General features: G+C 43.3%; 1 protein-coding gene across 3 annotated transcripts in view; it reads right to left on the bottom strand.

The window, feature by feature from the left end:
* LARGE1 (LARGE xylosyl- and glucuronyltransferase 1) overlaps positions 1-13783 on the bottom strand; it is a 1180278-nt gene that overhangs the window by 135274 nt on the left and 1031221 nt on the right. For all 3 annotated transcript variants that reach the window (XM_086953009.1, XM_086953010.1, XM_086953008.1), the window contains exons 8-9: positions 8441-8553; positions 7185-7310 (exon numbers count right to left, since the gene is read on the bottom strand). In XM_086953009.1, coding sequence (XP_086809135.1) covers positions 7185-7310; positions 8441-8553 — 239 coding nt within the window. The remainder of the gene's footprint in view (positions 1-7184; positions 7311-8440; positions 8554-13783) is intronic.

The raw sequence follows: 13783 nt of genomic DNA, 5'->3' as shown, positions 1-13783 counted from the left end.
AGGGATCACACTCGGCAACTCTGGGCATTAGCTTGCCTCATCTCCACAACGGCCCACAACAAACGCCGGGGATGCCTGGTTTCACCTTGGAGATACCCAGGAGGAAACATCTCACAGAGAAAGGCAGGACGGGTTCCCCAGCGGTCTATAGCGCCAGGACGCCTCCGGGTAGCAGTGCGCTTTACAAGACACACACATTTATATTATACATAGAGAAGGCCAGTGGCGGCTGATACAGAACGGGTGGAGGGGAGTAGCAAGTTACAAAATAAAAATTAACATACCTTGTCCGCTGTCTTCCTCTGTCATCTGTCCTCACTTTTATTCCCGGAAGCACACAGGCTCCCCTAAGACAATCACTGCTGTCACCATGACAGCAGTGTCGTGATTGGTCTGAGCACTGTGGTTCCGTGCTCAGAACGGGACTGCAAGCCTGGGCATGATCTCTACCCAGGCTGTGCAGTACAGCCCAGTGGAGAACATGCTAAGTGTGCATGATGGTTTGGCTGGCACATGACGATTTGGCCAGCACATGGCGGCCGGCGACACCGTCAGACGCACTTAAGTGCCCCAACCACTCCTGCCCCTGCTGGCTGTGACGGTAGCCAAGCCCACCCCAAAGCTGGCTTCAGCACACAAAAATAAAATAATAACATTGAGTTATCATTTTATTTTACTTTTTTGCACTGATGAAAAGCAGTGGGGCGACGCTCCTCCACCATAGCCGAGGAGACGCCACTGGAGATGGCACCATACGGGGCAGATCTGCACCACCTACGAGAGCCAAGTTTGAATGGCTGGCTATGAATCGATCTTGAATTTCTGTGCATCTGAATCAGACAATGACTCCTCATATGAGACCTGTATAACTGAACATACGCCTTTCATTTCCGGGTTCTCAGGTGCAGGAGTGAAAGTTGCCAGGAGTCTCTTACTGAAGCGGTTGAGCAGAGGCGTGTGGCACAATTCTGAGCTGAAGGAGATTATCAAATATCAAACAGCCCCATGGGGGTGGAACCTGCTGAAGGTGTGACATTTTGAAAAGCACAGAAATGTCTCCTGCATGAAAGGGTTTTGGGCGAAAGTGAAGAAAACTGTAGTACACTCCGGACGGGATGATGGTGGAGAGCAGACCTAGGGTCATCACCAACCACTGCTATGTCTGGAGTATAATATAATCAGGAAAACCTAGCATCGAGAGTCAGAGTACACCTGGAATCAGCAAGTTGTGAAAACAACCAGGCCGCAAAATGCACTTGGCACAGAAATGGGACAGCAAGAAGGAGCCTGCTCTAATCTTTCTGGTACAGGGCTGGTGGTTGACCACAGAACTAAGGGCCATAAGTACAAAAGCATTTTTGCAGCACGAACTGTGCCGTTGATGTGATTCGGTAACGAGCAAGCGAATCTCAATTTGTGTTTAGCGTTTTGGTATTTAGAAGGTGCATGTTTAGGGCATCTCTTCCAAATACCGAACTGCAATGTTATTTATGAATGTTTTGCAACTGAATTACAGTCACAACACATTCATTTTTTTACAGACTCGACAAAGGTGGGGGTAACCATTCGCAAATGGGAAGGGCTCGGGACCCCTTAACCTTTGTGAATGGTGAAATAAATACTTTTTAAGAGCAGAGTGTTTCAAGAGACCACGGCCCACTCTTAAAAACTGTAATATAAACATTTATTTTATTTTATTAAACACATCCTGTTTTCCTTTAAGAAAATTGAAATGCATTAAAAAATTGCTTTATATAAAACTAGCAGCCCGTCCCGACGTTGTCCGGGTATGAATTGCTGCCGGCCAGTAGTATATTGTTTCGTAGGATTTCATTTTGATAGCATTTCTTATCTGTGACAGGCCTGTGAAACGCTCCGATTCACAGTGCACTGCTGATGCACTTAAGAGTGCGCGTTCAGTAGTGTGTGAACTCGAGTTCCCCTACTTTATTTTCCTTGCAATATTATATAGCGCGAACTCGACAACATGGCATGAGCACAATTTACATTACAGAAGAACACATTGATTTGTGGTAGGCACGGGGAGACAAAGCGATTTGCCTAGAATCACAGGATGTTGAGCTGATGCCGAGATTCTAACGTAGCTCCCCATCTCTAAAGTTCGCAATTCTAGAACTTGTGGTGGGAGGTGTGTCTAAAAGTGTATGTCGGTACTGGGCATCAATGAGAGAGACCTGTGCATTTTTCCATTGATGGTGAAAAAATATGAGTATGTTGCTGGAGATGTGGGCCGCCATGCCACCAATGTACTTACGGGGGAGGGTAAACACACATTATTCCGCAAATTTCTTTCAGCATACCATCACTCTGCATACTTTCATTACGAAAGTACCATGACTCCGCAATGCCATTATAACGCATGGCATTACATTTTATATGCTTTTACCACGCATACATTTACAACGAAATTCGTTGTAAATGCATGAATGGTAAAAGCATGTTTTTGAAAAATGTTTGGATAAGGCAAGTATGGGTATAGGGGTATATGTTTTGGGGTACTGAGGTATGTGTGGCTTTCACCTTGCGGATACCCTGCCGGGGTTATCTCACAGGGGAATACCAGGACGGGTTCCCTAAGCAAGCGCTTAGAGGCCGGTTGGTGATTTGTGCTTTATAAAATTCCTGTACATTTACATTTACATTTACATATGTTTTGGGGTGTTTGGGTATTTTAATGGTTCAGATATAGTTTTGGGTTTTGGGGTACAGGGGTATTTTAAGGGTTCAGGTCTAGGTTTGGGTTTTGGGGTACAGGGGTATTTTTAGAGTTCCGGGCTAGGTTTGGGTTTTGGGATTCAGGGGTATTTTATGGTTCTGGGCTAGGTTTGGGTTTTGGGGTACAGGGGTATTTTTAGGGTTCAGGGGTAGGTTTGGGTTTTGGGGTACATGGGTATTTTAAGGGTTATGGGCTAGGTTTGGGTTTTGGGGTACAGGGGTATTTTAGGTTTCAGGGGTAGTTTTGGGTTTTGGGGTACAGGGGTATTTTTAGGGTTCAGGAGTATGTTTGGGTTTTGAGGTACAGGGGTATTTATAGGGTTCAGGGCTAGGTTTTGGTTTTGGGGTACAGGGGTATTTTTAGGGTTTAGGGATAGGTTTGGGTTTTGGGGTACAGGGTATATTTATAGGGTTAAGATGGGTTAGTGTTTAAGGGTGTTGGGGTATTTTATAGAGTAAGGGTGGGTTATAATTATGGGGTGCAGGGGTATTTAAATTAGGGGTGGGCGGAATTGGCGCAAACTTGGTACAATGAATCCGCAATATTTCGTTCCGTCAGATTTCCAATTATTAAAACAGAAACCTCATATATTCAAGGTAAAATACCAAGTATTTCTATGCTAAAATGCATATAGTCATTTCACAAAAGTGAAATTAGCTTCCAGCAAGCAGTGAGAGAGGTGATGATTTTGAGATCAAGCCCCTGCAAACCATTATGGGACAAGATTAGCAGTTGGAAGTGAATATTATAGTATCCAAATAATTCTACAAAGAGCTGCAGTTCACCTCGTTCTCCCCAGTTGTCCCCAAGAGGCAAATGCAATAGCATTTAAAATATTATACATCAAGCTGCAGTTCACCTCATGGTCCCTAGATGTCCCTGATGATGCAAATGCAATAGCATTTAAAATATTATATATCAAGCTGCAGTTCACCTCTCCGTCCCTAGATGTCCCTGATGAGGCAAATGCAATAGCATTTAAAATATTACACATCAAACTGCAGTTCACCTCATGTCCCTAGATGTCTCTGATGATGCAAATGCAATAGCATTTAAAATATTATATATCAAGCTGCAGTTCACCTCTCCGTCCCAAGATGTCCCTGATGAGGCAAATGCAATAGCATTTAAAATATTATACATCAAGCTGCAGTTCACCTCGTCGTCCCAAGATGTCCCTGATGAGTAAAATTCAAAAACATTGAAACCCTTTCATGAATGCTAAAAATTATGCTAAGCTTATCCCATAATGCTTTGCAGGGCCTTTTAGTTGTATTTTTGCCCATAACTGTGCTTGGGGTGGTTCTAAGAGAATGGGACCTCCACTGAATTACTATTTAAAGGGAGCAGGAATGTATAGAACCTGGGAAGAAAAAACAACACTTGTGACGGAATGCCCCCAGCGATTGTCACGCCCCCAGCACACACCCACAGCACAATGCAGACACGCCCACAAGGGACTACTTTGCTGGCACGGTTCTTTTACAATTTAAATGTATATGGTGGGCGTCTGCATAGCCTATGTCCTTCTGCTGCAACTGCCCTTTCCAACGCTGTATTGGGTGTTGTGATTGGTGCTGTGGTTCCAGAGTTTACCTGGCCAAAAGGTGCAAGTTCTCTCTTTATAATAGTAGTATAGATGCAATCACAGACATGTTGGTCTGCTGAACCCAGCAGGCCACCATCCATGTGATGGCTGCACCTCCTAATGGCAAACTGTGACCTAAGTATAGGCATAGTGATTTCCTGAATTGTGATTCGGTAAGAATAGCAATTAGGAAATCACAATTCCTAAATTATGTACATATGGCCCTAAGACTTGGTTCCCCTAAGGATTAAGAAAGCTTGTTTACCTCATGGACTCAAAAAACACAGAAGGAAGAGCTCTTCACTAGGTGGCACAGGGAACTGTGAAGTGTGGTGGTTTGTAGTGAGTGGTGAATCCAACTCCACTTACTGTGCACTGGGATAATGAGAGCAGTGCTTGATTTAAGCTGGTGCTTGCAGGTGGTGCCCATCGGCACTCATTTTGGGGACTGGCATTTATTTTTCCTCAACAGTCTTTGATTCAGAGCAAGAGAAAGAAAAACACAGAAGGGGCAAAGGAGGAGGAAGGGAAAGATGGCCAAACAGTGAGAAAAGGAGAAAGAAGGAAAAGAGAGATAGGGGCAGGAAGTCTGATGGTGGATTAAAAGGCATGATTTGGGATTAAGACAACACATCACTGGTTTTCGGCACCTCGACCTTCAATAGCGCCGGTCGTGAACTTCTGAGCAAAACTTTGGGAACTGGCCCTTAATATTTCACAAACTAAGCACTCTCTTGGAGCTTGATATCAGCGTCAAGGACTGAGCATACAGTAGGAAAAGTAGGAATCCATCTACTGGGGTTGGTACAGGAACAGGCCCCAAACTCACTGGCCATAGTGCAGTCTCATGGCAGAGACGGCCCGAAGTACCTTTGTGGAGTTTGGAACCTGCAGACTGTACCAGCCTGCACAAAATGGCTGAGCCTGTCCTGTCCTTGCAGCCTGTCTGGGGAAGCAAGAGGCAGCTGGGAACTATTCTGCCCTTGGAAGTAGAAGAGGCCTCCAGGGCCACTTGTAGGTGATGTAGAGAGAATTCTATTAACTTTCATGCAGAACTCGAGATGTAGTGTATTTTGGAACAATCACTCAAAAAGGTATACCTTTGAAGTGACTGGCCCAATATTCATCATGATGCCTTTACTTTACTCAAAAAATACTTTTCCATTTTAATAAATTTGTTTCATAAAGTGATTTAATGTTTCAAGGGTTGCATTGGCACTGCCTGTATTCTCAACTCGCTTTCTTTTGAGGTAGGTCTACTATTTCGTGCCAATCGCTATGAGGGCAAACAACTTATACCAAAGAAGCGGCTATTTCCAAAAGAGGAGCTAGATTATGACTGCGCTGGGAGGATCTTTACACTGGGCTTCCTAGCCGGCCCTTCTGACCATTAGTGGCAAACTGAAATCTCAAAGAAAGGCTGGTAATGTTGGTCAACTTTTCCTTCCGTGATAAAACTAATACAGAATGCAATACATATTTGGTACCATCTTGGTACAGATGCAACCATCTCTTAGATAGAACAGGTAAGTTGTTCTGTGAGTGAAAGAATCCTTTTTCCTCTTGAAGCAAAATCTGCAGCCTCTGAACACTCCCTATAATAGTTTGCATCCACCCTATGTTTTTGTAATTTTTAAGATTCCTTTGGACCCCCCACCCAAGGGACATTGGTTTTCCTCATCTTTGTAGCTCTCCAGTTTGACATATTCCTAAAGTGGTCAGGATAGCAGGTGTTAGACCCTGGCGGGTTGTTTTTATTGGGAAGGGAGGTGGTGGAGACTTTAGTTACATTAATTTTCTAGGTAGAAGAGTTCAGCATAGTTCTTTGCAGACTGGAAAAAATAAGCAACAATCTTAAACCACATCAACGCGACAGAAGACATGGGGCCATATGTAGGTAATCTCTTAAATACCGAATTTTACCGATTCGGTATTTAAGAATCGGTAAATAGTATGAAGGTAAAAATTCTGTAAATTTTACTGAATCGGTAATATTCAGTATTTAAGAATCAGTATTTACCGATTCGGTAATTCCCATTCATTCCTATGGGCCTGGAGGCCCATAGGAATGAATGGATTCACCATTACCGATTCGGTAAATAGCGAATCGGTAATAGGGGGAACATATTTAAGGGTGGCACTGTGCCACATTGACACCCTGTTGCACCCCTGAATCGTGCATGTGTGCACAAGTGGCACACATACATGCTCTAAGGGTATGTATGTCTACCACATGGCACTTTTAAAAAGCACAAAATTGCTTTTTTAAAGGTTTTCGATTTTTACCACCAACTTGTAGTTGGTGGTAAATAACGAATCCTTAAATCAAAAATGCACTCACTTGAGTGCTCCCTACATAGGCTTTCAGGATTCAGTAATTTACTGATTGAGTATTTTAAGGAATCGGTAATTTACCAAATACTTAAATTACCGAATCAGTAAATTACTGAATCCTAAAATCAAGCCACCTACATTAGAAAAAGCTAAATACTGGTCGGTAACGGAAAATTTACCGATTTTCGGCTGTTACCTACTGGTATTAACCTACCTACATATGGCCCCATGGTTACTAATATAATATAATTGTGTCAAATATATTCTATATTTCATAGACAGGCATACTTAGCATTATTGTCATTGCTAGTTTGTGTTAAGCATCCTACCACTGAATGAAATATACACAGAAAACACCAAAAAGTTCAGCGCTGGGGCAGCTTCAAAGTGATTGGTGCTAAAGTTGTTAGATTAAAAACAAACTTTCTATGACTATCCTGGTCACATGTTCTCTTAAGAGTGAGTTTCCCATGGACAGCAGATTTCTTCTTGCCGTAGACCTCGTACATGCACGGGAGCACTCACCTTTAGGTCCGAGACGTCGCGGTAGCACTTCTCGGAGCGCGTGTGGTCGGACAGCTGGACATTCCAGAAGCATGGAAGTTGGTAGACAAGGAACGGGTTCTGCTTGATGACGGCGTTGAAGATATCCTGCATGGGAAGAAGGCAGAGGGTCTCATTCAGACAGTACAATCCATGATGACTGCTTTCGCCACATCACTGCAAGGTCCACCAATCAGTTCTGCAGTTTTATATTCTGTACAACGTTAACTCACATTCTTGCTTGGGCAAAACTCTATGACTAGGATCAAGAACAACAGAAGCATAAATATTCCATTTACACATCACACATTTTGCGAGCATTGGGTGAAATTAACATTTTCGCTTGTGGGTCCTTGAATTGCCCCCCCCACCCCACCCTCAGAGAGACAGGGTTTTTGGCTCATCTCTCTATGTAGTTGTTTACCTAAAAAGAGACTGTCTTTGGGGTGGAATTGGGAGTAGACACTCAATGTTAATCTTTCTCTGGAGAACAACCTCCATGTGTTCCCATTGTTTCCTATTATCCCAACCCAATGGTCGCTCAACTCTAAAAGCGACAGGACTTTAGAGTCAGGCACATTTATTCATAGTCTTTTCATTAAGATGTGAGCTCTAGGACCCGGGAATAGTCCATTCTGCGTGTACATGTAATCCCTGGCCTCCCTCAGCAAAGGTGATGTGTAGTAATGTTGGGATGTTCTGATTCAGGGTGTTCAATGTTCATCGTCTGCATGTACATATTCTTCGTTCGGGTTAGTCTACAGGGTCATATGTTAGCTTTACATCTATTCACACCAAGGTCACCTTGCAGGAGCATGAATGGAAGGAGCTTAGTGGGAAATGGCTGTATCAACAGGGATAAGGTCACCTGGGAGAGGAAATCTACCAGTCGTCAATCAACGAAAGACTAAATCAATTCGATCAGCTGCCAACAATTCTCCACATGTCCACTACTGCACACATGAACAGTATATGGCTGCTCTGCCATAGCACTGGGTCCCAAATGCATATGTTTACTGCTATACAATCAATATGCTTGTTGTATCTCAAATGAGAGAGTGAGCAGTCGTTTGCTTTACTGATAACATCACAAATCTCAATAACTCGGGTAGCCGAATCATCACTTAGTTTATCATCGCTCGCTCATGGATGCTTTCTGAAGGAAGAGCGCATCCTTCGTGATCATTACCAGGCACTGTCAAGGAAAACATATAGCAGTCCATCGAAGTCCCACGCACCTGATCGGCCAACGACGTGGAGAGCATACTCATCAGCTCCCGCTCCGCTGTCAGTCGCCACATCTGCTCCCACTTCATCTTCCGCAGCTTATCCAGCAGCAGCAGAATCACCCCTGGGAAGAAAAAGAAATGAACATAAGAAACCAGGGGAATGGAACAGAAACTCAAGTAAACATGAGTTCTAGGAACTTTCCTGCATTCATGTTCATGGAAAAACCTTAGCTGTTTTTGGTTTACACATGGTGAACAATGGCTGACCACAGTTTAACCGCACATTTATCCAGTGCAATCCACATCATGAGCTCATCCCAGAATACATTGCTCTCTGTGCTTTTCTGCTCTACATTTAAGTTTGTCTCTTATCAGTGGTGTCACGTGATCCATCTGCAGTAATTGAGCAATAACCAATATGCATCTTTTTGATAATGTGTTGTACAGAGAAAGCTTGATGAGAGAGCATCTACTTCTTGAATCTAACTGAAAAAGGGGGCCCCCAGAAAATTATGAAGAATTCCACATCTGCCATTTTGGGATAAAATAATTGTAATGTGGGTCAGCTCAGCAATTGGATTCTATCAGTGTCCTAAAGAGCTAGAGAAGGGTATTGAGATTCAGGAAGATTTGAGCTGCCTGTAGGCATGACGGTGTTATGTATCATTTTAGGACCCTATTGTAAGTTTCCCGATTCATGCCCTTATATAGGTATAAATCACCATATCCTTATATAGGCATAGAAATCAGAACCATATTTAGGCATTGCTCATGCAGTCCAAATACGGCAGGGCTACTTCCACCAGTTCCGAAAATCCACAACGATTTCTAGGAAAACTCAGCTGCAGCAGCCGGGGACTTCCCCTTGCTTGAATATTGATTTGTCCAAGAACTCATGGAGTTTTCAAAGAACTGAGACTCTTTGGTGACATTATTATGTCCACCTTTACGTCAAACTCGGCACCTTCAAGGTATAAATATGCCCACACTCGCCCAAGCAAACACACAGTGGTTTGGAGCTGTTCGACTATCTACTTGCCCAACGCGCCCTGCTACAGCAAGTGCCAAAGGAAGCCGACCCTCCAGCAGACGTACTGAGAGAGAGGCTATCTTTTCTCCTGCTGAGAAATCCAGCTCCAGTGTTTCCAAGCTACCCTTGCGGGTTGTTGGGAAATTGAGTCTTAAGACCGACCTTCTCCATTCTAAACTAAGGTACGGAGCTGATTAGACCCTTAGAGAAATCTTGAGCAGATTCTTGGCAAAGAATACTACATTTATGCTACACCTCACTTCTTCCCTCGTACTAAACTTAGGTTAGGTACACTGGGGTAGGCGTATTTAAGAAGCACCAGTTGAGTACTTTTTAGCCTATGTAATTTATGTATGTATTTATCTATGGTTTAGAAACCATACAATGCTCTTACAGTATTATTTTATTCTACTATTTATACTGTACGCATTATAGTTTACAAAGAGTTTTACTATTGTAGCAGTTCATTTCTTATGCTTGAGAAAGAAGACTGTTCAATAAATCCTTTTATTGAAATCACCCCGTCTTTATACTTTCTCTGCACCTCTAGTGAAACGAAGCATGCACGATTGACTGAGTGAAATATCTATCTATTGTTTCCACGACTTTGAAGATACATTTTATCTTGGGGAAACAAAGTTGTCATATTCAAGCAGTTGTCAGAAACTAATCCCTTCTTGTGAATTCGAGAAAGTTTCTAGTGACCTCTGAGCTAGCTGGCACACACAATTAAGTCTAGTATATTCGATAGAGACCTAGTCGACCTCAGTCCTACGTGTAATCTATAGGATATATTATTCCAATGCACAGAGCCTATTGGGAATATAGGAACAACACTATAAAGGGCCATTAAAGAGCTTGCGCTAACTGCAGCTATTGGTAATCTAGAGAGAAGTGGGTCCTGTTGAAAGGTACTGTGGAAGGTCACAGGCACTTCTGAAAAAAGTGCAATATTTGAGGGTAATCACAGGACAGAGGCTAGCTCTATGAATGGAGCAGATAGTGGATCAATGCAGGGCAAGGGTTTGCTGTCAAGGAAGAAGTGCTAAAAAGGGACTCCAAGTCCAGTTTTCGTGAAAGTAACAGCTACTGCAATATTTAATTTAAAGATCTGAAGATCTTGATAGGGAAACAGACAGACGCAGATAAAAGTGTAGCTTAGGAAAGAGAGATGAAGGTGAGAAAAGAATGAGAGCTCAGACTGAACCTCAGTTGGATGGTTGATCGGCCAACCATCCAGTCATGTAGATGATTGCAACCACCTAACTGTGAACCGAGCAAGATTAAGGTACAGCCAATTGGGTGCCACCGATGCTTCTCTCCTCTTCTTCCCCTGTCCACTTTCAATGTTGTATTTCCTATGTGCACTCATCCACCTTCATTTCACTGGATTCACCTCAATGCTGCACGAAGAGAGCCAGGAAGAGAACCATCTCCCCTTAGTGCTACCAATAGGAAGAAACAGTTACTACACAGTGTGACCTCCAGATTTATGTAAGCCCAGATTTATGTAAGGTATAATGAGGTCTCTTTTGGTTACAACTTTAAGGTTTTGTTATTGGGGATATTTGTAAAACACTGGATGTGACACCCTCCAGCCACTTAGAAACACTTGTGGAAGCTTCTGCTCGTGGATGTTGGCGGTCACATCTCAGACCAAGGTGATGATCACTAGAGAGAAGATCCAGCATGCCATAGAGGAAATGTTTGACTGCTAGGCACAACGATCATATATTTGTCCTCATACATTTGGAAAGCAACCATCCTAGACAATTTATTATGCATTACTTAGCCATCCTAGACAATTGACCAAGTCTTCCTTTTGTCCTGAAGGATAGATATGGAGTAGATGTGACTTAAGGACCACGGAACATTTGATGGTAGCTAGGAGCAACAGGTTTGTGCACTGCACCTTACATGATACTTCAACGCAGAACAGCTGAATCAGCCGAAGAGGGATACAAGTAGGCATTTATTAGAATTCCATATATCTCAGCAACTATTGTGCTTTTCTTATATTCCGAAGTTGGTACCCATCCTAACTTTTATTAGACATGTTACCATTGTGTTTCTATACAATAGCCTTGCCCATTGCAGTTTCTACGCTCTGTCCCAAAATGTAGTAACTCATTGGTTTCCCAGTGTTAGACCTGGCATCCTAGGCATCATTTCTCTGTAACTTTTTGCCTTCAACCTTCCTGTTTGCTGACATCATTTGTGCTGGCTATAGGACTCTGAACACTTTACCACTGCTAACCAATGCTACAGTGCTTGTGATTTCTCCCTAAAACATTGTAGAATTGACTTATACCAATTAGAATACTTAATTTACTTGTAAGTACTTATTAAAGAGGCACAGCCTGTACCAAGGGCCTGTACATTGAATTCTACTAGTGGACCTATAGCACCAATTGTTCCACTCACTTAAGTAAAATGCCATGCCTGCCTGAGAAAATAAACATGTTGCCAGGACCAAACCTTCCTTTTTAATACATACAAGTCATGCCTAGGGTAAATCCTAGACAGCACGGGAGGGCAGGGTGCAGTGTGTTTAAAAAGCTGGACATGTACTTTTAAGTTGTACATGTCCTGGTATTGAGAACATCTCAAACTTGTTTTTCACTACTTCAAGGCCTGTCTCTCCGATATGATAACTTTGGAATTACCGTGTTACATTTAATAAGCTGTAATTTCCAAATTGGAAGAGGTAACCAGTTTATGTTCTGGGTCTTTGGAATTGTAATGAAATATCCTAACGTAAGTTGAAGCCAGATTTAAATTACTATTTTGAATAGGACACTTTTAGAAATGTTGGCATTTTCTTGCTTTAGCCATTTAGTACCTGCAGCTTGTCTGGGTCACATGACTAGGTGTAGTTGACAGTTGAGCTTTGTGTATTACTGCTAGACATCCACTCACATTAGGGAGCGTGGGTGTGCCTGCATGGGCTATTAATGGCAGGATGAGAGGGAGGACCTGGGAAAAGCCTCACTTTCACTCGAATAGGCTATGTCCTGGCTCCACACAAAGGGCTGTATACCCCCTGTAGTTAGTCTGGTGCCAGGGTAAGGAAGGCAGTAAATCTGTTCACTTCAAAGGTATGCCTCTAGATACTTCCCCCCCAATTCAAAGGCACAGCTAGGTATAAATACTGGACTTCAGACACCAACTATTTAGTAGACTTCTGGACCAGAGGATACTCTGCCAAGGAGGACTGTTGGACTGCTGAAAGGACTGCCACTCTGCTCGACTTCTGGACTTCTGCCCTACTGTGCTGACCTGCTGCCCTCTTGTCTGGGCGAGAAGGACTGGACCTGCATCTTTTGAATCCAGGACCACCAGAGTTATTCCAAGGGCTAGTTGTCTGGACTCTTGATTTAAGCTTCAGGGAAAGAAGGGTCCAACATCCTGGACTCCAGCACATGGACTCTGCCATCAGTGAGTCTACCCTGCCAAATGTTGTTACCGCAGTCCTGGACCTTTGGAAGTGGGCTTAAGGTGCTCTGCCAGCCTCTGTGGATTAAGCAGAACCAAAGCCTCTCCTCTGCAGCACAACCCCGAGCAGAACCGACAAATCACCACCACTGCATGGATTGGACCCGTCACAAAGACTCATATCGCCTCTGCAGCATCTTTAGAACCGCTGCTGCACAACGCATCCTCTGTGCAGGTCTTCGCATCCCTCGTTGGCGGCAGACTCGATAACGGACTTCCCATTGCAGATCCCGTGAACCGGCGCATCACCTTGACCTTATGGCACATCCTCAACACCAGACTTCACTTCGCAAGCCCTCATCAACGGAATCCTCAAAGTCGATGCAGAACCTCCCATCTTTGCTCTGTCACACCTAGGAACCGAAGCATCGCTTTGACTACATAACATATCTTTGACGCGGATCCTCCAAACACTCTGCAAACCACGAAGTAAGGTATTTTGATCACTAGCCTAACTGGGTCACTGTCAGACAGCCCACACTGCATTACGGTCAGCCTGAACTTGTGACTATGCTCCAGTCAAGCGTGACCAAATATCCAGAGTTGGTGCTTTGTGCTTTTTAGGGCTATTTTCACTAAAATCCTTAAAATATCATGTCTACGGTTCCACTGATTGATTATTTGAATATTTGTCATTTTGGTCTTGTTGTATTTATTAAAAATAACTATGTTTTTTTAAGTTGGTGTGGAATACTTTTTGTGTGGAATTTTACATGTTATTACTGTTTGATATCTTGCTCAAATACTTTACACATTGCCTCTGTGTTAAGCCTGGCTGCTCTATGCTAACCTACCAGAGGGTTGAGCACAGGTTAATTTGGGATTGG

The sequence above is a fragment of the Lissotriton vulgaris genome, chromosome 1_2 (genome assembly GCF_964263255.1).
Source record: "Lissotriton vulgaris chromosome 1_2, aLisVul1.2, whole genome shotgun sequence".
NCBI lineage: Eukaryota > Metazoa > Chordata > Amphibia > Caudata > Salamandridae > Lissotriton > Lissotriton vulgaris.
The sequence above is the reverse complement of the archived record's forward strand: the minus strand, read 5'-3'. Positions and strand labels throughout refer to the sequence as shown.